The sequence below is a fragment of the Enhydra lutris genome, unplaced genomic scaffold, assembly GCF_002288905.1.
Source record: "Enhydra lutris kenyoni isolate GAN:26980312 unplaced genomic scaffold, ASM228890v2 scaffoldscaffold49, whole genome shotgun sequence".
Taxonomy (NCBI): domain Eukaryota; kingdom Metazoa; phylum Chordata; class Mammalia; order Carnivora; family Mustelidae; genus Enhydra; species Enhydra lutris.
In genome coordinates this window covers 10,279,330-10,306,571 of record NW_019154133.1, presented here as the reverse complement: position 1 = coordinate 10,306,571, position 27,242 = coordinate 10,279,330, and the positions used below count along the sequence as shown (strand labels likewise).

The 27,242-nt window shown below is 47.3% G+C and overlaps 1 protein-coding gene across 1 annotated transcript; it reads right to left on the bottom strand.

Moving 5' to 3' along the window:
* Positions 1-907: 907 nt before the first annotated feature.
* Positions 908-25,457, bottom strand: LOC111156837 (somatomedin B and thrombospondin type 1 domain containing). The gene is made up of 5 exons (XM_022517935.1): positions 25,205-25,457; positions 15,156-15,350; positions 5,872-5,962; positions 4,076-4,252; positions 908-1,849 (listed from the first exon to the last, which is right to left on the bottom strand). Exons 1-5 carry the CDS (start codon positions 25,416-25,418, stop codon positions 1,732-1,734), a joined length of 795 nt encoding a protein of 264 aa, XP_022373643.1. The 5' UTR covers positions 25,419-25,457; the 3' UTR covers positions 908-1,731.
* Positions 25,458-27,242: the final 1,785 nt, after the last annotated feature.

Sequence of the window (27,242 nt, the reverse complement as noted above, 5' to 3'; positions counted from 1 at the left end):
CACAGCCTGGAACTATAAATACAGCATAGCTTTGTGGCTGATAGTCTCCATATGTATGCCTGTCAATTCTGAGGGACTTTTTAAATTTTGGTTTTGGTGAAATTTTGACCAGTCCAGAAAATATGGGTATTTTCTAGTCAAACAAGTAAAGACCTCTTACAAATGTGAACAGAGAGTTTATTAATTGGTATAAAAGTTTTATGCAACATTAAAATTATCTTCAAAAATCTTGCTTTACAAATGTTAGAAATGGTCTTAAAATGTTAATACTGAACTTAGAGTTTAAGGTCCTAACCTCAAGGAGACTCAAATTTTTTATTACTCATCTCTGAAGAATTTACCATGAAAACAACTCTGACAGTTAAATGAATATACCGTGAGAAATACTGCTGCTCTCAGCATTAAATATTAGGGACTTTTCCAGGCCTATTAAGTTTGCTGTTGTCGTTCTTGTCATTACATGGAAGTACCAAGAAATACGTATTTTAGTAAATCATTTGTTCGTGAATAATACTTTATACAATGAACCCGAAGGAGTTTAAATTTTAAACAGCAGTTCTCCAAAGAAAATGTCCTAAATTTAAAATTTGTTTCAGAATTGAAAAGGGCTTGGCTTTTCATAGCCAGGCTTTTCATCGAAGCTGAATCCCAGATGAGAAACTGAGAGCGGGCTCTGTGGCTGACCCGCAGAGTAACCCGTCCGTAAGCCACTTTGTCTCTGGCTCACTGGTTTTCCAATCATAAAATAGAGGACGAATACTTCTGTGTGTGTGTGTGTGTGTGTGTGTGTTCATCACATTTGTAATAAAATCCACGTCTTCCATAATTTATAACTGCCTGCCACCCAAACAGAAGAAAATATGCTGTAGAAAAAAAGTAGTAAGTAAAAAAAAAAAAAAAAAAAAAGAAAGAAAAAAGTTTAGTTTAAACTTAAATCTGAAAGATTATTTTAGCTTCAAGTTGTAAGCCTTGGAAACAATCTTAGGTGCTAATGATGGCAAAATCTGCAAAATGAAAGCTTTGTTTCATTCACCGCTGCCAGAATTCTCTTCATGAAAATCATAGCATTGAAGGAATTTGTATTGACCTAGAATGCACATCTGATAGGACTTATCAATTAACCAAAAAAAATTTCTTCTTCGAAAAAGTATTTTTAACACAGCTGTTGGTTTTTCATTATAAAACGCTTACTAAATCTTAACTTGTCCTGTGGAAAATTATTTGTGACTGCTTTCTTCAAATTATTATTTGACAATTTATGGAATAATATATGGGAAATGTGTGTGTGAGAGTATACAGATATCTGTATACATTTTTTAAAGCGAGAAGTTTTTAAGAGATTACAGAACAGAAAGAAGGAATGCAAGATTCAAAACACGGGTGCCCTTGAATGACTACTCACCAGAAAACGGACCATATTGTTGTAATTTCATTGCAAACAGACGTCCATTCTGTGTTATGTGGGCGACCTTCGAATGAGAGGACTCTGTAGAAGGCCAAGGACACAAAAACCACAGGAACCTTCGGGGCGTGTCCTCAAGGTAGTAAAAACAAAGGTACTGGGTATCTGGAGAACTGGCCATGCATTTTCTTTCTCTGCTTCAGAATGTGGCAATGACATGTGTTCAGGGACTTAGGCCAAATGGTTTTTGAAGTTTTATGAAGCACTGAACATGACATGGTAAGGTTTAGCATGTTTACAAACACATTCTGAACTATTTACATCTCAATCTATATAAAAATAAAACTGTGAACAGCTGGACAAGAGCACTGATCCACTCGCCGGACTTTTTTCCAGGTTCCTTGACATCGAGGATTGCCGATGGCTTGCCAATGGAGAGTCTGATTTCTGAAATGGTATTTTGGAAAATGTTAGTTATGCTGAAAGCAAACCAAAAAGAATTCTAATTTATAGAATCATAAATTGAGGTGTTTTGTTGTTCAAAGAATGATCATACCTGGAGTTTTGAAGTGCATTAAAAATTGAAATAAAAAAAATGATCACAAACTGAGTTTCCCTTCTTAGGGGCTCCATCAAAACAAGTTACAAGTTAGTCTCTATTTGAGGATACCTTCTTGTGGAGAGAGCAGTTTGAGGTTACTGTATTCATTTCTCCCACTTGATCCGAATATACGAAGTGTTACATAAAGGAAAATGGCTCCCTGTTTCATGTATATTCAAATTAGAGGGGTCTGCCCAAATGAGCTCTTGTAATCCTGAACTCCTTGATTCCATAATGAAAAAACGGGAGAAGCGGGAAGAGCAAAGGCAGATTGTTGAAATTATTATTTTTAAATTTATTGGAACCTCAGCCAGGGTTTAAGGTGCTTTCTGAGTACAAATTCAATTATAAATTCATTTAAAGACAAAATATGGGTGAGAGATTCAGAAAAATGTTAAGTCTAAAGATTGGTTTCTATTTGATAGGAATGTCTTACCTACTTTACTGTTCATGTGGTGTACTCCTTACAAAGTTTATTAGGCACAAGTGACAAACATAAATTCAAGTTATTAAATATTAAAATACACTAAGGGAATGACAACTAGTTGGAAAGGTCGGTATTTTACTTCCTAATCTGTATTTCTACCAGTTCCACCTAACATACTTAAAACCATAATCCATGTGTGACTGAAATTGGTCTTTGTCTAATAGCTGACAAGCATGAAGTCCTCTCTTAGGAAGAGTGTTATTACCAGATTTAACTGATAAATGAATACAGGATTGGAACAGATTTTTCAGGGTAAAAAAAAGTTCTGAGGGTCAATTCTTTTGGACAATCTATAGATTTCTGTAGGTTTCTGATCCTGCAAAGCTGAGCCCACCACCATCTCAGTCATGGTTCTAGGATGCCCACCCCCCGCCTTGGGCAGTGGTTCTGAAACAATGCTGTGGGAGTGAACCATCTGGGCAGGGGTCAGCAAGCCACAACCCATGGGCCAAATCCAACCCACCCTTTGTTTTTGTGTGGTCTGTGAGTTAAGAATGGTTTTTTGTTTCTTAAAGAAAATTGATGGAAGAATATGTCGTGACACATGAAAATTACATGAAATTCAAATATTAGTGTCCACAGATACAATATTGTTAGAAAAAAGCCAAGTTCACCTGTTCACACAGTGTCTGTGGCTGCTTTCATGCTATGATGGCAGAGTTGAGTAGTGAGACCATATAGCCCACAAAGCGAAAGAATCTACTATCTGCCAACTCCTGACCTAGAAGGTGGTTAAAAATCCACCCCCAGGGGCACCTGCGTGGCTCAGTCGGTTAAGTGTCAGCCTTTGGCTGTGGTCATGATACCAGGGTCCTGGGATGGAGTCCCACATCAGGCTCCTTGCTGAATGGGGAGCCTGCTTCTCTCCCTCTCCTCCCTGTCCATGCTCTATCTCTGTCTCTCTCTCTCTCTCAAATAAATAAAATCTTAAAAACCAGACCAAAGATTCTGATTCACTTCATCTCAAGTGAGGTCAGGAATGTGTGTGTGTGTGTGTGTGTGTGTGTGTGTGTGTGTGTGTGTATACATACATTTATATATATATATATATATATGATCTTTTATTTATGAGAGAGAGAGAGAGCATGAGTAGGGGGGAAGGGCAGAGGAAGAAGGAAGGAAGAAGGAGAAGCAGATTGCCCCACTAAGCAGGGATCCCCAATGTGGGGCTTGATCCCAGGACCCTGAGATCATGACCTGTGCTGAAGGCTGTCGCTTAACCAACTGAGCCACCCAGGGGCCCGAGGAATCGGAAAATTTTAATTCATCATCCCAAGAGGTTCTGATTCAAGTGGTTTTCAAAACACTGCTTTGGAGTGATCAGGTTTTCAATGGTCATTCGGGAGCATGATATGAACGCCAACATCCAAATTTACCCAGTCATCTCTGCTATAGAGCCTCTGGGTCCCATCGCGTAAACTGGGTCCTGGATTCAGGACTTGCTAGACAGAGGATTCTCCTGACTTGGTGTTCTGACTCCCGACTCATGCCCTGATATGCTACATCATGGTCTGCTGTTCAAGAGAAGACAGATGTGTGTCAACGGAAAATAAGAAAAGTCCTTCAGCCGATGTCTCTCCCTCACCCATCTGAGTCCAGGCCATCTCCGGAACAGCGAAGGCTCACAGAGTTCATGGCTGGGGGCTGACAATCGACGCACACTGTGTACCCCTCTCGGAGATACTGCATCCATCGAGTCAGGGGGCGGTTTTCCAGAGCGCAGTGAGGAGTCAGGGACTCTGTCTTGAACTCCATACAGTATCTAGAGCAAAAACACAGGACACTTGCACAGGCTGTAATGAGAGAGAGCCTAATGCCGTAAAAGGTCTCAGGAAGCCCGCAACCCCCAAGGACACTGGACAGACGGGAGGAGGTGGTGCGCGCATCTTCAGAGCCTGGCCACCCTCACAGGACGCCCTGTCGAGTTTCTCATTTGCGGAACTTCGATGATGGACGATGCCCGACGGGCAACTGCCGTGAGGCTTGGGGTTCTTCTCCCATCCATGATGGAACTATGTGGTCAACGTGAGTTGGCAGAAATTGGGATAGCCTGTTTTCTACCTCATCTGACAACCAAATTATGTATAAAAAGCACATTTCAGTAGGAAAATTGCCCTTAATAACTTTGCTGGTAAAGAAAAATAGAAATAGAATAAGAACTTGCTTGAGTGTGGAGTCTGAGACATGTGAGCCCCTGAGGGCTGGTCCTCAGTGCCCTGCCCAGCCCCCGAGACGTTCTGCCTCACAGATGTTCCCAGGGGCCTGCCCCATGCTCCCCAACTCGCTCACCTGCGTGATCTGGGCTAATGATGAGTTGGGAACTTGAATCCAAGCATCAAAGTTCTACTGGGCCTCAGAGATAAAGGGAAATGGGAAGCTGGAGACATTTTTCTGTGACAGAAGCTAGTGTCACCTTACACGGAACTGTGGAAATCTCTAGCACCATAGTGACTAGACTCTGAAGGCCCGGGGGGAGCATCCAGATATGGTTGAATACTTTAGAGTCTTGTACTAAAAAACAACATAATTTTAAAATTCTTCAGGGAAGTAAAGCATAGTAAAACTCCTGCACGTTGTGTTTTTGGTTCTAATTAAGCTCCAACGGACTAGTTTCTTATCTCTAGAATTATGAGCTGCCCCAGGTTAGACGGAAAGCCATTGGAAGTTCTGCTTCCGTGAGCTTTAACAGCAGTAGGCCAGTTTAGGTCCTGAGGTAGGAAATTCTATGACGAAGCTTCAATCAACTTTAGCCAGACAGCTTAGCCCAGACGTCTCTTCATCATTCTCTCATTAAATCCTCCTTACAATGCCATGTGCTAGGCATTCATATTCTCATTTTTCAAGAAGAAAAACTGAGGTGGGACAACATATCCAAGGTCTTATGGCTAGTGTGTGGCAGTGGGGGGGATCCGAACAGGCAGCTTCCTGGGGTCCTTCTGCTGACAGCTGAAGAGCAGACTTCAGGTAAGCATGGAGGTCCCCCCCAGGCTGTGCCTTCTGTCCTGATAGAAATCCTCAGAGCTGACGTGTGGGCCACTTTCAAATTAGCCAAACACAGGTGGTGCTAGAGTCCATGTTCTCCTAATGACTCTAAGAGGAACATCCTGAGTACGACTGATAAAGTGATACGATCCTTTTACATAGCGGGTTTCCTGTTGAGGGGACCCTCAGAGACAAACCTTTGTGGCCGCACAAAAACAGGGAAGAAACAAGTAGGTCCCAGCTCTGTGGTAAAGGGTCACGTTTTACCCAAAGTCAACGAGCAAGTAACAGAAGAAACGCCACCACACCAAGACGAGCTTTGTGGGCTGACTTGGCCACGCCCCTGGAAAAGCATACGTTGAAAAAACCAAACCATACAAAACAAAAACACCAAATTACCCAGTGTCCTCTGTGTCTGCAGACCACCGTGGAGACGCGGCTTGTCTTGTTCTCTCCTTGTTGAACGCAGAGGTAGTTATAAAGGCAGGGACTAGGAAAGAGAGAAGAGCGTCGGACACATGCGGCCTAAAGTACTCGCGGTGACCTTTCCCAAACTTGGTGTCGATCCTGCCTCGAGCCCCCCCAACCCTGAGTGCAACGGGCCGCGGCACACCACCAGGAATTGGACGGGGCCAAGTTACCGTGTCCCCAGAACCCAGGTCGAAGAAGATTTGTGTGCACGCCGATGGGCGGGGAGAACTGCAGGCCTCTGACAGGTAGGCTTGTCCTTGGTAATAAGTTGACTCTGTGTGAGAGGGGAGGATGGGGGGCCCGGAATAAAAACCAAAAGGAAGTAGTGAAAGATGCTGGTAAGTCAGGGGGAAAAGGGGGGGAATGGAGAAAGGGAGAGATGGTTTTTTTCTTTTTCCTTTTTAAAGAATGTATTTATTTATTTGACAGAGAGAGAGACAACAAGAGAGGGAACATAAGCAGGGGGAGTGGGAGAGGGAGAAGCAGGCCTGCCATTGAGCAGGGAGCCTAACGCAGGGCTCGATCCCAGGACCCTGGGACCTTGACCCCAGCCACAGGCAGAAGCTTAATGACTGAGCCACCCAGATGCCTCGGGAGAGAAGGTTTTTAAAGATGAAAGGAAGAGAAATAGAAGGGAAAAGGGAAAAACAGGAAGAATAAAGTAAAAGAATAGGAGGGAGAAAGGACAGAGGAAGAAGACAAAAGAGAGGGAAATGAGGATGTAAGGAGGAAAAAAAAAAAAAAACCACCAGAGAGAGAGGAAATGTAAAAAGGAGAAAGCTGAAGTACCAAGGAAGGTGGTGTGAGTCCCCCAATCCCTCCCAGGTCCTCAACACCTCAGCCTGGAAGCTTCCCTGACTGCCATGTGGCCTCAGGGTGACTGCCTGGTGCCAGCCAGCACAGAATCCCCCCCATGCCAACCCTCAGCCTCGGGGAAGGAGTCAGGTTGGTCCTCTCCTCCCTGTCCCCAGCCCCAGTCCCAACTCCAAAGCTCCGGACCAGACAGAGGAAAGGGAGCCAGGAATCCCCTATCTGTGCTCTCTTTTTCACTGACTTTGTGTGTCTCCTTCCTGTTTGCCGCTAAGTGTGGGGGTGTGGGGAGGCATGTGATGCTAGATATGGTACTGCACCTGGAGATGACCTCCCAGTGCGGTCTGCTGTCAGCTCAAGGAAGGCAGGGTTTGCCCTGGTCATCACCGTGGCCCTCACACGTTGGCACACGCAGTAAGCTCATAGGCAACGTATGGCGGCTCAATGAAGTCACGGAATTGCCACCAAGCCACACGGGTCCTACCTCTCTGTGGTCTTCTGTTCCCACACTGAGCCCTGTGGCTGGGAGGGCTCAGCCATCCTTCCTACCTTTCGTTTCAGAAACTGGACCGTCCCAGGATGGGTAGGGGCCAGCTGATGTTGGCTTGTGCGCTGCCCACGCCATCATCCACCTGAGCAAAGTGGCCAGAGGACCACCAAGCAGATGGGTCGAGCCCACGCGTTCATTTGACCCGGCTGCTTACTGGCTCCTTACGGCCACAAGATGGCAGCCCGGATTCTTTTTTAGATTTTCTCAGGGAGGCCTTTTGCTAGGACCAGAGCATGTAAGACCCGAGTGGCTGAAAAACAGGTAGCCACCTGCTCCTGCGAGTTGCAGGAATCCTTCTTGTCCTACGTGGTTTGGTGCTTAGTCTCTTCGGTGTCAAAATTACTCACATCCAGCATAAGAGTCGAGGCCGTGAGACTCTTCCTTGCTGCACTCACACATTTAATCGTTTCCCAGAGAACATGTCATTCCTTCTCAACGGGACCGTAGCTTTGGGACCTCCCAAACCCGTGGACAGAATCAGAAAGAACGAGGGAGCACATATATGTTAGGAACTCGCTGTTTTCTCTTAGCTCTGATTCTCTGGAACAGAAACGTCGAGGGGATTTTAGCTTTCCCACGTATATGCCTCCATTCCTGTTCTTCTGACACATTTAGGAATTCATTCAGTACGTGAAGAATACAGTTGCCGCTCAGTCCATGTGGCGTCGGGCCAGCCAAACTATGAAATTTTCAGGATGTGTTTCTTTAGCTCAAAACATATATCTGATCTCCTTATTTGTACCGCAACTATTATTACAGAAGTTCAAATGCAACGCACTTAGTACATAGCTCGGGGCGGGGAAGGGAAATGAGGTTAGGAGGGAAAGGGCAGTATGTGACTGTAATATCTGATATATAATCCTCAGAAAAAGTTCTATAGTAATAATAAGCTCTATAGTAATAATAATATAATTATAATATAAATATATAATATAATATTATATTATATTATAATATAATATAATATAATAATAATAATAATAATAATAATGAAAACTAACAATGATACGCTTCTAAGTTTCCAGGCATAATGCTAAGCACCTTTCACGTGTGAATGCATTTAATTCTTACAACAACCCTCTGGGCTAGGAACTATTATTTCCCCATTCCACAGATGAGGAAATTGTGGCACAGAGAGGTGAAGGAACAGGTTCAAGGCTCCCATCTAAACACAGCGGTGTTAGGCGTTATCTCTAAAACCATGCTCCTCACTGCCTGGAGACTCTTGCAAAGTGAACCACAATGTTTCATTGTTTTACGCAGCATATTTCCTATGGATTGCTTAAATGCTGTTTTATTTTCCCTTTCTGGTCCTACTGTGTCCCTAATATAACCTAACTTTAAAAGAATAAAAGGGAGGGGCACCTGGGTGGCTCAGTGGGTTAAAGCCTCTGCTTTCCGCTCAGGTCATGATCTCAGGGTCCTGAGATCGAGCCCCACATCGGGCTCTCTGCTTGGCGGGGAGCCTGCTTCCCCTCTCTCTCTGCCTACCTCTCTGCTGACTTGTGATCTCTCTCTCTCTGTGTCAAATAATTAATAAAAATCTTTTAAAAAATTTAAAAAAATAATAAAAGGGACATCATGAGGCCCCTCCAGGGAGAGGGGGAGGGCTGGGATGGGGCCTGGGGTCCCCAGGGTAGGGCGGCTGCTCACGGTGGGCACAGAGGAATGCCTGTTAGGACAGCGCCTTGTATGTTTCCAGCCTGCTTCTTTACAAAGTACTTTCTCATCGTCTGTGACTGGTCTCCACAAAAAAACTTTGTGAAGAAGTGCCCTGATGAGATGTTCTCGGAAAGCTGAGGCTCAAAGACATTAAAGGAAAGGAAATTAAAAAAAAAAAAAAGATTAAAGACAGGGGAAATTCACAGTAAATGATGAAGCAAGGACCTCAACACTAAAGACTGCTTCTGGTTTTTCGATCTACTCTCCACGTTCAGCATCAAGCCTCTGCAGGTAGGACCGATCCTAAAAGCCAGCCAGTAACCCTGGGCCTTGTGTCTTCTGTGTCCTGCCCCCTTGAGCTCTGGCTTGGCTCGGTGGCACATTTCTACTGAGAGGAGGCACTTCCTCCTTGAACGAGTCTTCAGAAACTAGACCAGCAGCCAGATTGCCTGGGGGTCTCTGAGCCAGTGTGACTTTTTAATATCTCCCCCAAATTTAATTTCCATTACTTAAGAGTGGTAAGTAATTTAGAATTATTTTTGCCTTTAGTCCCACTGCTGCTTATGTGTGGAAGAACATAGTCGGGTGCCCGGGGACAAAGGCTCACAATAAAAGCCAGTTCCCCGCCTTCCCCTTTCCTGGCAACAATATCCAGATGTAATAGATTCTTTTTTAAGAGACCATTTGCCAACTTTCCTGGCGTCCTATCAGCCTGGCATTGTTCGGTTTTACAGCAACTTCACTTCTAAAAGCGTGGCACCGTGCATACTTACTTTGAACATGAAAGTAAATTGAATTTGCTTAGGGAATTTCATAAAAAGTTCTCTGGCACAATGGGGTGTCACCAAGGCAGGCTCAGAACCACTGTTCTGTAGATAGAGTGTAAAAGGGAACAGAATGAAAATGTGACAAATAACACCAGCCCAGAAGCATACAGCTTATACACATCGATCTCCTTTTAGGAGGAGTCAGGATGTACAACTAATACAATAATAGGGCTTTTTGGACTTGTTTTTACAGTAAGCATAGAGTTAAGATCTGCATTAAAGGAAATGCGAAAAATTCAATAGCTACTTTATCGTTAATAAGAGAGCGTCAGTGATCCTGTTTCATTCACGGGTCTCACAGAGCCTTTCTATTTCTACTTAGTTACCAGAACCTGAAATTGCAATTTTAGCTCTAATGATAACAAGAGCAGCAAAGCAATATCAAGACGGAAAATCCCATAGGATTTAGAGGCTGAGATCCAGGGTTGGATTCTGGAAGTCCTTTACAAATGCTGTCACCTGGGGCGCCTGGGTGGCACAGTCGGTTAAGTTAAGCGGCTGCCTTCGGCTCAGGTCACGATCCCATGGTCCTGGGATCGAGCGGCGCACGTCAGGCTCTCTGCTCAGCAGTGAGCCTGTTTCTCCCTCTCCCTGCCTCTCTGCCTACTTGTGTTCTGTCAAATAAATAAATAAAATCTTAAAAACAAAAACAAAAACAAATGCTGTCACCTTCCTGAGCTCCAATGTCCTCTTGGTTTCAAGGATAATGAGGCAGTCCCCTTTTCCAGGTAAGCAGGATACTGGCCCCTCAAAGATTTCCGCATCCTAATCCCCAGGACCTGTGAATATGTTATTTCATAAGAAAGAATTAAAGTTGCAGATGGAATGAAGGTTGCTACTCAGTTGGCCTTAAAGTGGGGAGACGATCCTGGCTTTTCTCGGTGGGCTGAGTATAATCACGTCCTTCAAAGAGGAAGAGGAAGGTGTTACTACAGAAGAAAGCAGAGATGCAATGTAGCTGGATGTGAAAAGGGAGGAGGGGCCATGAGGAGAGAAACTGTGACCCTCTCTGGATGATGGAAAGGGCAGGGAACTGGATTCTCCCCTCCCCAAGACTCCCCAAGAGCAATGCAGCCCTGCCAACACCCTGATTTTAGCCCAGGGATACCTGGGTTGCATTTTTATCCCACGGAACCCTAAGATAATAAATTTGAGTTGTTTTCAGCTACAACGTTTGGGGTCATTTGCAACAGTAGCCATAGGAAGTGAATATGCTGTCCTATAGGATGACTATGAGCACTGAGTCAATAATGTCGGTCAAAGCTCTCCACCCGGCAATTGCGAGGGACTGCTCAGCTGTGCACCCAAGTCTCCTGCTCGGGGAATAGAAGTCTAGTGAAGCCGGGCGGTGGTCACCGGTGACCACACAGCCGGACTGAGAGCTCCCAGTGGAGGAGGGGGCCCCTTCTCCGTGTCTCCACACAAATCCGTTCGCTCCTCACCCTGAGCTAGAATTAGCTGATAGGCTTGGTACTCGAGTTTGATCTCCAGAACCCAGCATAGCGCTGGCTGTCGAAGATGCTCAGTGAACCTTAAATGAATGACCCATGTCAATGAATGCGTGGGAATTGTGGTGACACGGGTGAGACAGGGCTCAGGGCAATCCATCACGTCCCTACTCTCATTTCCCTTTTGTTGTCCATCGTTTTCCCAGGTGTCTTCCACAGAACACTAGTGACTCGGTAAGATCCCCTGGGAAAAGGGGTCATTTAATCAAGTAAGGTGGGAAAGCATCCCATATTCTATCTCCCTCTTGTAGAATGAAAACGCTTATCAGCATATTAAAGCCTCTGAGAAGGTCTTCCTTAGAGAAGACAGTCTGATTTATCCCATGTTTTCCTGACTAAACCCCTGTTTTGCATTTGGGAGCTTCTGCCCTTGGGAAAGTGGCATGTGAGGGATCCAGCTATGAGTCAGGGCTGAGGGAAGGACGGTGCATTCCACACCCAGGCTAGAGCAGTTCTGGAGCTTTGGTGAGCAGCAGAGTCCCCTGGACACCTGGATACAAGCACAGTGCTAAACCCAGCACCAGCGAACCCGACCTTGTGGGTCTGGGTGGGGCCCGAGGAACTTTTTCTAACAATTTCTAACAATTTCCCAGCTGAGGACAACGCTGCTGGCTGGGGACCACCGTTTAGGAACCACCAGACTGGAATATTCGAGGGGTCCTGTCTTCCCTGACCAACTTGTGACAGCAGTCATCATTTCCATGGCATTACCACAGGAGAGTGCATCTCAGGAACCGAAATCAGGGCTGCAAATGCTGGTGCTCAGCCCCCAAGGAGAGAGTTCTCCTCTCTTCCCAAACTGGATTTTACCCAACCTTATTAGGAGAGGCGGAGGCTGAGTACAGATCTCTCCTGTTGGTGTTATTGCTAAGTCACTAACACCTTGTGGGGAGTCACCTATGAAGACTGCTGCCTTATGTGGAGTTTGGTGGGAGGGGTGGGTGAGAGGGGTAATTTAGGAACAGGAGGACAGGTGGAGGAGCACAGGCCCAGGGGGTTTGCCCAGAGGAGAGAGGAGGACAGCTCCAGTCAGAGACCAGAACCCTAGTGGGGCGGTGGCGGGGGTGGGGGGGTATAGGGTGTGGGCCCAGTGCTCTCTGGTGTCCTTGGCCCATGTTCCATAGCATTCTCTTATTGACCTTCCTGTTCCTTTTCCTGTGACCTGCATTAGGCTATTATAAAGAGATACCCAGGGGCGCCTGGGTGGCTCAGTAGGTTAAAGCCTCTACCTTCGGCTCGGGTCATGATCCCAGAGTCCTGGGATCAAGCCCCGCATTGGGCTCTCTGCTCCGTGGAGAGCCTGCTTCCTCCTCTCTCTCTGCCTGCCTCTCTGCCTATTTGTGATCTCTCTCTGTCAAATAAATGAATAAAATGTTAAAAAAAAAAAAAAAGATATACCCGGACTGCAAAGCAGGTCTGTGACAGCCTGGAGTAGCACTGAAGAGTCAAATGTACTTAAGAGGGACCTTCTAGCAGCCAGACTCCATAGATGAACAAAGTAGCTGCTTCCCGATGGATCAACTACAGGTTTTAAGAGTCATCCAAAAAATCAGTAATGGCCTCCAGCGACTTCCTCCCCGATAGCCTTTTTGTTGTGCTCTGTTGAGGACATGAGCTGACCGTGGTTTTGTTCCACAACTGTTTCTGTGAGCACCGAATTATTTCCCTGGGAGCCCACAAGACACCTCCCTGCCCCCTCAGCCCTTCCGTTAGCCACGCCCCTACCACAGCCACAGTTTCAAATCCCAGATTGGACCACATGAGAAAATGCTACAGTGGCTCTCCAGCGTTCGTAAGATAAAGACCAAAATCCTAATCAGAGAGCTGGACGGCTGCTTCCCCTCTCAATGCCAGCCCCCCTCTCTGCGCTCCCCAGATTCTAGCCTTCCTTCAACCTCTCAAAGGGGCCTTTGCTTCCCCACCATTAGAGAGATGAGTCAAAGATGGTCTCTAGGTCGTTGACTTCCCCCACAGCAGGCTGACAACTGTTAGCTCCAAAGCCCACTGGCGGCAAACTCAAATTTTTATGCATCCAAATTGTTCTCTTTTTTTAAAGATTCATTTGTTTATTTTGAGAGAGAGAGAGAGAGAGAGAGTGTGTGTGTGTGTGTGCTTGAGTGAGCATGGGGGGAGGGGCAGAGGGAGAGAGAGTCCTAAGCAGACCACCCGCCTTCTCCCTCATGAGCACAGAGCCCCATGGGGGGACTTGATCCCACGACCCTGAGATCAGGACCTGAGTGGAAACCAAGAGTCAGCCCCTCCAGCAACTGAGCCACCAAGACGCCTCCCAAATTGTTTTAAAAATTGCCAAACTAGCAGATTTTTAGCCATTTGGGCCCTGCCTGTTTTACCTACCCTGTGAAACTGTACCTGGCACCTGCTGGCCATTGATGAGCTAAAAAGTCTGGGAGCTGTAAGATCCCAAGCTGCTACCACTCTTGGCCTTGGACACTCTGACCCAGAGACTCCCAACTATGCTGCCTAGTTGCCATCCCCTAGACACATAGCCGCTGGAAGATTCCTCTCCTCCGCCTCTGGATGGTCAGGCCACAGCCTCTGGACTTCCCTTTCTCACGCAACTCCATCCAAGCACCACCCAAAAAGGCTTATTGGGCGTTACGGCCTCTTGTGGTCCTGTTTTTCCCACATCAACCCCAAATTCCTTGAACCTCTCTACCTGACTACCTGGTTCACCATGCAAGTCTCTGGAAAGTTCTACACTTCTCAGCCTTACCTGTCCCCCCTTAGAGAAGTCCCTTCCCTTCTCCACCCCTGTGGCTCCCCTCCTCCCCCAAGACCGGGGGATATCAACTTATTACACACACTCAAAGCTCCAAACAACTCACTTGCTCAGGACCAGTTGCACCAAATTGCAGTGGTAATTTTCTGGGACTGATTTCCTAAGATAATCGATTATCAACCTCCCCATTCTCCCCCATCCACCCCCCATCTGCATGACAGCAGGCTCCCATCAGCTTATGTCACCAAGGTAACCCTGGCACCCAGCTCAGTGCCTGGCAACCGGTAGATGCTCAATAAATATTTGTGCATAGAATGGGGTGGGGGGGGGAGGAGCAAAATGGCTTGACGAGTGTCATGTTGGCATAAAAATTTCCAGTTTCCTATGAAAAACATATGGCCTTTGTTTTCCAGAGAAGTCAATGTTTTTACTCTATCAGGTTCAACGTAGATCAACACCTTGGTGTTGGCCTTGATGCTTATTTCTTTGTGAGCTTTGTACAGCTCCTGACTCACCCATCGGTGGAATTCTGGCCCCTCCACCGGCCACTCCACAACCAGAATGATCTTTTCAAATCACAGATCTGATCACATCAGCCCCACTGCAGTCTGGTGGAGAGGACGAGGAGTTGTTTTATGAAAATCATTTATCACAGCTTGGGAATTAATCATTTTTCTATTACCTCCCCACGTGTGTGGTGAGCCTTCCTGACTACACAGGCATTAAAGAAGCAAGATGAATAGTTACCTTATGGACACTTACTATCCGGTGTGAAATACTGTCATCGTACCTACAGTTCTTTGCCGCCAGCTTGAGTCGGCTAAACATGCCGACGCACGCGCCCTTTCCACCAAGCGCAAGCACAGAAGCGGGGGCCACCCCGGGGTTAAGAACGCCCCGACCCCGGAGGGCTGGAGCAGGGAGGCCCTGATGCCGCGGACACTCCTTTATCAAGCATTTCCTGCGCTTCCTGTCGGCTCTGCGCGGGCCGGCCCATCCCACTCCCCCGCCGCGCGCACAGAACTTTCCCGGCTCGACGGAGGGCCTTTCAGGGGGAGGAAGAGGTGGAAAACCAACACAGACAACAAAGGCGGCCGCGGTGAAGCCCTCCGTACCGAAGGAGTGCCCGCAGCCCTGGCCCTGGGGCGTCGAGTAGTCCAGGCAGCCGGCTCTCTCCTCCAGGGGCGGGCAGGGCGCGCCGCCGTTCCGGGGCTCCTGCCGCACCTGGCGCCTCCGCACGCGGGCCGCGGGCTTGCACTGGTCGGCGCAGCCGCTCCAGGGGCTCCACTCCCCAACGATGCACGGGCGAGCTGAAAAACAGCACGGCGGGATGGGACGCTCACCTGGGTAAACCCAGCCGCCTGCCAGGCCGCTCCCGCCAACATCAACAGTCGGGGTTAGCCCACGCACGCCGCGCTTTGACTGCGCCCTGCATCGGAGCGGGGGCACAGTCTCGGCCGGGCTCGGTGGGCAGGGACCCCCCACCCCCACCCCCACCCCGCTCCGCCCGACAGGGTAGCTGATAACCCGCCCCTCTCCGAGCCAGACAGGCAGCTCTTCTGGGGTCATGAAGGTGGGTGTCAGCCAGGGGCACAGCCCAGTTAAGAGAGTGACGCCTTTGGGTACTTCCTCATACTCTGTGGGCTAAGATAAGGTCTTTGCTCTTTCATTTCCTTGATTTTAAGTTTATCCTGCCCTGCTCGGAACATTTTTATTTTAACAGGAATAGGTATTCATTGTGGAAAAACGTCAAGGGGAAAAAAATGTAAAAGAAAACGCCCGTCACTTTTTATCCTCAAAGGTGTCCCTCCATCAGACCTGGTTAGGGCCACACTGAGGGACCTCTAGACTTGGGACTTCCTTCCGCGTTCCATTCTCATCCTCCACGGCTCTTAGGCCCCCTAGACCAGGATAGCTGAAGTTTGCAGGAAGGCAACCAGAGCCCACAGAGGGAAAGAGTACAAACGGTCAGGCATGAAGGGGCAGAGTCCGGGGCAAGAATTTGGCAATTCTCTGGCCATGACTGGAAAATCTCTGTGGTTGCATTTTTAACTTTCCCATTCAAAGTCCTAACAAACCTTTTAAAAGGACTATAATGAGTTTTTCAGTGGAATTATTTCAGGACTTGAGATTGTTTATAAGAACAAGAGTAAGAAAACAAAAGATGTGCCTCCGAACTAGAGGCCCAGATAATTCCCTTCCCACGAAATGTGATCCACTTTCTCTACCATCCTCATACTTTCCAGCTTACGGAGTCTTCACCAAGAAAACACTCTAACTTCTCTGAAATCTTGACTTGGACTTCTGACAGCTTGTACTTGAAAACTCATTTGACCTCTCAGCACACTCTCTTTGGGGTTCATGGATTTTGAAAGACCCATCCTTTGGCAGCACGCAGCTCATCCTGACACGAAGAGGGTCCCACACAACATGAACATCGGTCAGTAATTCAAAAACTGCAGACCGTTTTAAACCATGCTTCTATAATCATCTAAAAACTCACAGACATCCCACGTCAGGTAGGGAAGGAAGCAAGAGACTTGGAACCTGAGACTTGTCACCTGTACCTGCCATGCGCACATCCATTGGAAAATAAGTAACAGGCGACTTCCTGCTCTTGTCATTTCTTGTGAATCCTGCTTTTCATGATCTCAGTTGGGCCCTAGAGCCAGAGGCGCTGAAAGAGACTGCCTGCTGGGCTAGGAGCTGGGTGAGAAGCATGCATTCTGTCCTTAAGTCTTCCACAACTCCCTGTTACCTGAATCTCTTCATCCCTGAGCCTAGTTAGTCTTGCCCTGATGCGTTGACCTTGAACAACACTTACTAATACGCTTTAAAAAAACAAAATGGGACACTTATTTCATAGATCAACATTGGACACCACTCTGAAATACAGTTTTGTCATGGCATTAACTCAGAATTTAGTAATATGGCCTCGGTTTGAATACACGCTATCCATATGGTAAAAGATCATATTGGGGACAGTTTTCTGACAGAATTTAGTTTCCCGGTATTTCTTCAGCATTTGTGTCTCACGTGCAATGTTTATTTATTTTATTTGGTTTGCCTCCCAATTAACATCCTCAAATCACAGAATCACTGAATCAGTTGTTTTTCCTATCAGTTAACGTTTGACCTTGGAAAATGCTATGTTTCATATTTTCTTCCTTTTTTAAAGATTTTATTTATTTATTTGTCAGAGTGCACAAGCAGGCAGAGTGGCAGGCAGAGGCAGAGAGAGAAGCAGGCTCCCTGCTGAGCATGGAGCCCGATGTGGGACTCGATTCCAGGATCCTAGGATCATGACCTGAGCCAAAGGCAGCAGCTTAACCAACTGAGCCACCCAGGCGTCCCTGTTTCATATTTTCAATCCATGACTTTAACAGCCTCATAAAGAAAATCAAGGAAGTTCTGGGTCCTGAGCATCATCTTGACGGCTTCATTATAAAACAAAATGAAAAATAGTTCACATAGAATTATACAAATATAAGGGGATTCCACAAAATATTTTGAGTCGGAAGGCAAATCTGAGGTACTTATTCCTATTCTGCACAAAAGATTAAATTCATGATTAACTTGCGAACTTCTAATTGTTTGCAGTGCAATTCGTCATAGATCACAAGAGAGCTTTGGCCGCAGAGGCCAGGGGAAGTACAGGAACTTCTGACAGATTTATCATCTCAAGTCATATATTACAGCTGCATGACACACATTTCCTTTGAATTATTCCATTAGTATTCACATCTATAGCCAGTGTGTCAAAATATTCTTTCTTAAAATCTGACTTTCTCAATCTTCACATTTCCCTAGTTATCACTGGAGGCCAGGAGACCTAGTGAGCAATGTGATCATTCCTGACTCCAAGCTTGTCACAGTTTCCCAATGTCCTAATGGTAGGATTTAATGACATCATCCCACTCCTTTTAGGAAAAAAAAAAGAAGCTTAAGTTTCACGGATGCCAGGATGCTCCATGAACGGCGGTTTTCTTTTTTCCTGTTTAAACTCAATGTAATATTCAGGTGGAGTTTCCCAGAAGCAGACTCTGGGACGTGGATTTCTTTCTTTTTTTTTTTTTTTGAAAGATTTTTATGTATTTAATTGACAGAGAGAGACACAGCGAGAGAGGGAACAAGCTGGGGGAGTGGGAGAGGGAGAAGCAGGCTTCCCTCGGAGCAGGGAGCCCAATGTGGTGCTCCATCCCAAGACCCTGGGAACATGACCTGAGCCAAAGGCAGAGGCTTAATGACAGAGCCACCCAGACACCCCTGAGATGTGGATTTCAATGCAAGTAATTTTTTTGGGAGGTGGTCCCAACAAGTGTAGTAAGAGCAGAGACATAGACACAGAAGAGAACATAGACATAGATCCCTAAGTTCCTGCTTTAGGCCCACTGGGCACGTCTGGCTCTCCACTCACTAGGACGTGAGATAATGGATAGATGCAGAAGACAAGGAATTATCAAGTCCTTTCTGAAGTTCTGGCTAGTCCCCCCTCCTCAACAACTTTCTGGTTATCATATGTCCCTACCACAACCAAAAGGAGAATGGCCAACAAGGGGAAATAAGTCATATATTTCAGTAGGGAATCTGCTCAAAGCAAGAGTAGAGCCCACTTTCTCATGTCCTCACAGGAATAGCCAGTCATATCCAAGTACAATTACCTTAAAAGATTTTACACTAAGCTTTAAAAATATAATAATAATAATAATAAATGGCTTTTTAAACTCAGTGCATTGCTATTGAATTTGAAATAAAATCAAACTCAATAAATCAATAAATATTTGTCGAATGAATGAATGAATCAATGAATGAAATGTCATTGGACAAATTCCTCCTCCTTCCAAAACAAATTTTCTACATTGAAACAGATTTTGGTTTGCTCATATCATTAGTTAGAAGCCAAAGCACTAAGGCTCCAGAGTGGGAAAGGGAAGCTCGCTGAAGGACAGGAGCAAAATCAGAAAATCCCAGAGCCAAAAGTATGGGAATTCTTAACCTGGGCGAGAGCTGTCTGGGCTCTCCCGGCAACGGTGGCCCCAAGGAGTGTCCTGGGAAGGACCATGGCTTTCTGTGCCTTCAGGTTACATAGATCCCAGCTTCTCCTGGCAGCCACAAATCCCTCAGATGCTTTTAAGTCCATTTATAGCTCCTGGCAGTACCGCATCTTGAAAATAACAAGCTCCTTTCATTTTATTATCAGTGACATGGAGCAGTATTTCCTCTTATTTGATCCAAATTTCCCTCACTCAAGAATTTCAGAATACGGTGGGGAAAAAAAAAAATCTATGTTTATCTTAGCCATGCAGCTCAGGGACTTAATGTCTCAGGAGGTCCCCTTCCTTCTCCGGCAGGGACCTTCCAGGCTGACAACTCCAGCTAAGGGACCCATCTTTCTAGACCCCTCCCCTGCCGCCTCAGAATTACCAGTGGGCCCTGTCCAGGTCCATTTGCAGTCTCTGTGAGCAGGGGCAACCAGAGCTAGACACATTACTCTCAGTCTTAGGTGCCAAAAGGTAACTAAAAAAAACCATCTTCTATGTTTTGCTTGATGATCTCTCTCTCTCTCTCTCTCTCTCTCTCTCTCTCACACACACACACACACACACACACACACACAAACAAACTGAGCTGACAGTCAGTCCTTCCTTTCATACATAGAGTTTGGGCTCTTTCTTCTTAACATAAAACCTTGCTCTCACGTTCATGCGCTGTCTCCTTGGCTAATCACAGATCTGGCCCTGCCTGCTTGGCTCTTTGCCACCTAAAAGTTTAAGGCCACCCACGAGCAAGTAATTTCCCTCTCATGGTTTTTGTTTTTAAGATTTTATTTATTGGAGTGCCTGGGTGGCTCAGTGGGTTAAGCCTCTGCCTTTGGCTTGGGTCATGATCCCAGGGTCCTGGGATCGAGCCCCGCATCGAGCCCCGCATCGGGCTCTCTGCTCGGCAGGGAGCCTGCTTCCCTCTCTCTCTGCCTCCCCTCTGCCTACTTGTGATCTCCATCTGTCAAATAAATAAATAAATAAATAATTTTTAAAAAAGATTTTATTTATTTGACAGAGAGAGACACAGTAAGATAGAGAGAGAGAGAGAGCAAGCGAGTGCACAAGCAGGGGGAGTGGAAGCGGGAGTGGGAGAGGGAGAGGGAGAAGCAGGCTTCCGGCTGAGCAGGGAGCCTGACATGGGACTTGATCCCAGGACTCCCGGATCATGTCCCAAGCCCAAAGCAGACACTTAACGACTAAGCCACCAAGGCACCCTTCTCCCTCATGTTAAGTTCAAATAGTCCTAAGTCATTGCTATGAAAGTATATTCTTATATTTTACCCACAGTGTTAACATTTACGCATAGATTTGATTCTTGAGATTCTGTGGAAGAAAAATAATTCACACACACACACACACACACCCCTCATGGCAACATGATTTTAAATGTCATGGGCCTTTTTCTCTTTCCTCATGTATCCCCTTTTCTGAGAAATCTTGTCAAATCTTCTCTGAAGGTCAAGAGGGCCCACATTGCCCAAGTGCCTATTTGCCGCCCCCTCCGAAAGCTCCAATAAAATGACCAAGTATTTTTTCCTCGTGCAGAATACAGGCCCCTGTGTTTTTTTTTTTTCTTTTGAGATATTAACCGGATAAGTTCATGGAATCTGAGAGAGAAATAAAAAGGTCTCCTTCATTAGAAAAAAAGGAAATTTATACACCAGGCAACCCCAGAGAAAAAGGACACATGAATCAAAAAGGTAATTGTGCTTTTACTCAGTAGTCAGTGTCCAGGTGAGGTGTTCTCTGCTTTCTTGCATTTCTGTATTTTCCAAGTTTTCTGCAACAAACATATTTTGCAGACAAGGGCGGCAAGGGGCATATTCGAAGACACAGATGGTTAGAACCCAGCTGGTGGAGCTCTCTGCAGCCACAGACAACATCCCCTCAGTGGAATGACTGCTCGGGTTGTTGAAACAAACCTAATTCAGTGACACCACCATGGCTGTTGGGGATTGTAAGGAGGGGCAGGACACACTTTTTTGCCTTTGAGGAGTATCAGCCAAAAGAGAGAGAAGGCTCACTCACTCTACCAGTATTGATCTGGGATGTGCCCGGCCAAGTACAGAGCTTCTCATAAAGCCTCATTCCTCTGAGGGTCAAAACATAATGTTTAAGTGTGTGGGCTCTGGAATTAGAGTTCCTGGGTTCAAATCTCACTCCATCACAGGTTGGCTAACCATGACTTGGGACGGATTCCCCAACCTCCCAGTGCTCTGATGACCATGGCAGTGAGTGGGGAGACCCAAGTAAGACTAGAGTTATGAGGTGCCTGGCACGGAATGAGTGTGGCGGAAGGGTTAACAACTTTACCCTCTTCCACTGAATGCCCAGGGCTGCAGCCCAAGCCTGCAAAGTCAAGTCATGCTGAATGCTGGCGCCAGGCCCTGCTCATTTCTCCTCCAGAGACAAAGGCAGGGGAAGCCGCATGCTGCTCTCGACCTCTGTGGTTCCAGTAAAACCTCAACTTTTTAAATCAACGTAGATGGTGGAGTTTCGGAGCCTGTATTTTCCAGTACATTTGTCCTTTCTCCCGCCAGGTATGTGGTCAGCAGATTTGGGCAAGTTAGTTTCCTGGATTCTCTGGGAAATCCAGAAGAAAAGACTGGGTCACACAGGCTACTCAACGTTTGCCCTGCTCCCCTTGGGTTCATTATTACTCTTTCCTGAATTTGTTCATCAAAAAATCTAGTGCCGCCTGCTGTTTCTACGATCTTAGAATGCAGACTCTAGGAACCCAGGTGATGAACTAGAGACTGGAGCGTCTTGAACCTGATAAGGAAGCCTTCTAAGAAGTTCTTTCAGAACAGGTAACTTGGATCTGTCTCCTCCTGTACCACTCCCCATCCCTGGTCAGGCACAGTCAATGGAGAATTTTCTATTCCTTTTTTTTTGGGGGGGGGGGGGGGTTGGAGATAGAGGTATATAATTGGTGTTGAAACTGATACCAACATCATAATGAGATTTTTCTGAGATTCATTTCAGAACAAATACTTTGGGCAATTCAGTAATTCCACAGATCCAATAACTTATTTTTATTTTTACAAAGTAAAAGATAAAAAGTCCTCTTCAGAAAAAGAAATTCCAGTATTTCATCTCTTAGCTACACCAAAAAAAAAAAAAAAGTCTTCACAAAGAAGAAAAAATCAGAAGGAAGAGAAATAAGGCATTCTCAGTTCTCCTGACACAGCTCCATTTTTGGTTCCCATATAATGTCATTTCAGTCCAAAAGGTTTCAGATGGCATCGACAGGTAACATAACATTGGGTAAGGGGAAGAGATCCTAAGGGACAGAATGGTTCTATGTCTTTGGAGTGGCTGGTGGTCCCCGAGGTGCCGAATGTTGACATCTTTAGGAATCAGTAACAGCCATGCACAACAGATGTGGCAGATGGCAGCCCAAAACCGGGCCGCCGTGGGCCCAGACGTCACTGTGCTGCCCATTCACGTTAATTGACTGATGGGTGGGCCCTGGGACGGCCCCCGCTCCCGAGTCTGTATAAGGCTCCTGCGAGGCCAGGAGGCCTCTCCAGGGCTAAGGAGATGGAGCATCTTGGCTCCGCCGCGCCCCTTCTCACCCTCAGCCCTGCAGAGCGAGCAGGCTCAGCCTTCTAAGTGGCCAGCTTCCAGCTGTCTCTATTTTCTCCTCCCCTCCCCAGAAACTCTGGGCGCAGAGGAGTGTTTTGGTCCTGTGTCTGCTTCTGCTCAGGCCAGCGAGGGCCTCTGCTAACTCCCTGGAGAAGGGCAGTGAAGGCTGAATATGCTCCTTTTAAAATTCTTTGGGGGCTCCTTTCTTTTCCTGGTTTCGGTTTCCATGCCCACTGCTCGCAGCTCTTCCTTCCTCAGGTGCCAAGATGCTGTGATTTCTTGGAGAGCCCCTCCCAGGATGGGAAGGTCATCGCTTCTCTGCTCCTCCTTACCCAACACATCCCCTCTCCAAATGATAGGCTTTTCATTGGAATAGTTCTACCGCCTGCACTGAAAAGACGGGATTTCTTTGTGACCAAATAAAGACTTTGAGGATTCTGCCACCCCTCACAGCCTTGCGAGGCCTCCCTGGATAGCCAGTTCTTCTCACGACACTGGGTTGTCCTACCCGAGCCTCTTCCATGCCTGAATCACTCCGCATCCAGCTGGGCTTGCCGTCTGTCCCGCCTCGGGGCCGAGCCCAGTTCCTGGCACCAAAGGCAGACACCCACAGGTCTGTGGAGAAACCACATGGTGCTTTCCTGCGAGAATTCTCTCCCCCTTCTGGAGACTTCCCGCTCATTCTCCAGGACCAGCCTTGCACATTACTTCCTCCGGGAAGTCTTCCTTGAATCCCTTGGGTCTTCCGAGTTTTCGTTTCCTTGCCTCTGGGAGCCCTCATTTGGGCACTAAGCATATTGTAGGTGGTTCGCTGGTGTACTCCCCTGCTTGACTGTGAACCTGTAGGGAGCAGAGCCTGTGTCTTCCTCCTCTGCGTAGCCCTGTGCTTCCCACAGGCCGGGGCACATTATCTGGTCTACAGGAATACAGGAGTTTATGTCTGATGGGCCTAGGGACTGGGCCTGAGGGCCGTTTGTTTCCTAAATAAGTGACTCTTCACCTTACTTGAGTAGTAAAATACCCTGGCCTTGAAGCAGGAAAGGGAGACAGGCTTATCAAAAAGAGGATCAATATTTGTAGGTTAATCATTAGCTTTCAAACAGGATAACAAAAAATCTTCATGTTTTTCAATTGCGTTCTTTCGGGAGCAGGTCTGGGTGCTACCTTGCCTGGGGTGGTGGACTCTTCTGGCTTCACAGAGGCAGAAGGCCTGCTCCTCTCCACAGGACGTCTGATTCACCAACTAATGACACAGTCCTGCAGGTTATTTTCCCAAGAAGATGCGGAGGATAACACAACCTGGGGATCCTTGAGGCCAAACCCTGACATATGTGAGGCATTTGGGGTGACGAGATGAGCAAGTTTACTCTTATTTCTGGAGCTGGCTTCTCTCAGGTAAACCTTGTTCTTTAGGACTAAACTCACCATTCTTTTCATTTAGTTAAATCAACATCTATTGAGCCCTTGCCAGGGGCTGTGGCACTGTGGGAAATTGAGAGATGAAAGTGACTGACGCGGGGCGCCTGGGTGGCTCAGACTTTAAGCGTCTGCCTTCAGCTTGGGTCATGATCCCAGGGTCCTGGGATCACGCCCCACATCGGGCTCCCAGCTCAGCAGGAAGCCTGCTTCTCCCTCTCCCACTCCCCCTGCTTGTGTTCCCTCTCTCACTCTCTCTCTCAGTGTCAAACAAATAAATAAAATCTTTAAAAAAGAAAGAAAGAAAGAAAGAAAAGAAAATGACTGACCCTACAGGAAAGCCAGCAGGATTAAAACATAATGGGAATCCCCAGATAAAAACCTTTATCATGCTATAGAGATAAAATTGAGTGCAAGGAGCTTATCAAACACCTCCTAGGAGAAAGGGGCTGTGCCACCACATGCTGGAGTCTAGAAATAAGGGCCGCTGTGATCCTCCAAGAACTTGTTCTGCAGAAGTAAGTACCCTACGAGGGCAAGCCCTGGGCACCAAGTGGGGTAATTACACATCCCTTCTCTTTTCACCCCTCATAAGGCCCGGAAGATCCCTGAGGGTTCACAGAAGGAACATGGTGGAACCTGGGCCAGGGACGTGCCCCACAAGCGGACATGCCATGTTTCCAGGTAGGAGGTTCCTGAACCGCACACACTTTGAGGAGAATGGATGACTCCAGCCCTTTCCATCCAGGCTTTCGTGGGGAGAGGTGCTTTGGGGTGCTATATCAAAACAGAGAGGACTGAGGGATCCCTGGATGGAGGGGGCTGGAGGACCCTAGGATAGAGGAAGCTGGGTGTACCTGGATGGAGGGAGGGGTCTCGAGGACTCCAGGATGCAGGGAGCTGAATGCACCTGGATGAAGGAGGCTGGTGGACCCTAGAATGGAGGGAGGTGTACCTGGATGGAGGGGTGAGAGGTAGGCCAGGAGAGACGTCTGGACACGCCTGGATGGAAGGGGCTGGGGGATCCTGGCGCCTGAGCTGCGGTCCCTGGTGTGGGATCGTGTGTCCCTTGACGGCTGGCAAAGGGCCGGTGCCCCACCCTCGGCCCCGCCACCCACCTGGGCATGCCCTGGCGTAGTCGAAGCAGCAGTCCCCCGTGAGGCGGCAGGCTTGGTCGCAGAAGCACGTCCCGTAAACCCTGTCCAACCTCCAGCCGCGCACGAAGCAGGCGGTGTCCCGGCCCGGGCAGCAGCGCCCCGCCTCGGCGCAGCCGGCCAGAGTCCCCGGCCACAGCCGCGCTAGCGCGCACAGCGCCAGCCAAAGGGTCCTCATGGCCAGCGCTCCTGCGGCGCCTGCCACGGTGCAGAGCTTCGGAAGAGTGGCGGGCTCCTCGGAAAGCGGCGGGCCCGAGCAGCCCGAGCGACCGGCAACGCGCAGCCCGGCCCGGCCCTGCCCCGCGCCAGGCCCGGCCCTGCCCCGCGCCCGGCCTGGCCCGGCCCTGCCCCGCGCCCGGCCCCCGCCCTCCGCGCCGCCCCTCCCCAGCCCTGGCGGCGGGCGGGTCGGGGCGCGGGCGGGTGCTGCGGCAGTCCGCTCCCAGGTGGGCAGGGCGCCTCTCCCCGGGGCGCCCGGATCAGCGCTCGGGGCGCCAGCCCCTTGCCCGCTGCCAGCCCGCTCGCCGCCCTGCGCCCCTCGCCCGCGGGGACCGCCCTGGGAGAGAGCCGAGCAGCAGGTGCCCCGGGATCCCCGCGACCCAGGACCATCGGATCCGCCAGCGGCTCGGCCAGTACGGCCACATTTCCTGCCTCCAGCCTCTGTTTCCTAACGCCGGGTCTCAGGTTCATGAGTGGGCATTTTACTCTGAATCCTGGAGACGAATAACTGTCGCTTGATGCGCAACAAACCGGTCTCCGCCGCCCAGTGTGAGCGGGTCACCCTGTCTTCGCCGGGGACAACTCACGCTGTATTTTCTTGCGGAACCCCAGTCTCCGCGGGTCACAGAGGCCCCTTAGAAGCAAGGAAGTAAGACCAAAGCAGCATCCTCTCTTTGCCGTATTTTATGATGAGATTTTTTTTCCCTGGCCCAAGGAAATGCCACTTTGCTTCCCTGGAGGGGCAGTTGATGGATGTTAAGGAAAGGATAACAAATAAACTGTGTTCTGCTTTCTGTTAGAGCAGATTTCCCCAAAGAAACCCTGCTTCATGATACTGTAGCAATAACTCCGGCTTTAATAAAGCGCGCATCTAACTCCTCATACACATTTCCCTCCCCCTCTCTCTCCAGATTTATTACACTTTCTGCACCTCACTCTTTCTGTTAACCAAAAATTATCCTGGAAGTTTCATTTTATTTTATGTTCTTAAATCATTTAAACTATTATGGTTTGGGTGAGAAACCAGGAACATGACATTTCCTGTATCTGTGAATCTAAGATTTCTAATGAATTTCAGAGATGGACTTTTTCCCTTTCTCTTGCAAAGACTGCTTATAGAGTACTTTACTTTACTCTTTAGAGAGACAAGTAACAAAAACGTTAAAAAAATTCTTCACTATAGAAGTAGTAAGACAATAAAAAACAAGAAGTTATGAAGTGAAAAAGATTTCATACATCATAAGAACTGTATCTTATCAACTTTAAGGAAAGCACAGTCTAAAGTCAAAAGAAATTCATTCTTGGTGATTATTCATACAAATAAATCTCAGGGTTGGAATTTCATTTTTGCTTTACTCTTTAGTTAAGTCTCTCTTAGTTTAGCAATTTAAATAAATAATACATAGCTTTAAAATGTTTTGTATTTTAAGTTCTAGGTAGTTGGTACTAAATAACTTTGTCAGCAAATTACACCCTCTGCTTTTACCTGCGTTGTAGGTTTTATTAGCAGCTTTGTACTAACTCATTCATGTAATTTATCCCCCGCTTCTCCCCTAAGGCTGTCTCCTTTATGGAATGCCTTTAGCTGGAGACAGATTCTGTAATGCCGTAAGAATCTGGAGTTGTTCCAGAAAAATGTAAAGGAAATGATCCACTAAGTTCATTTTCAGGAATAAAACATGAAATGAAGTGATATGGGAATGGAAAAAGATGATGTCCAGTTTAGAAGGAATAAACATATAATGTCAAATACCCCCCCCCCCACTGCCCTTTTCTTTATGCCTAG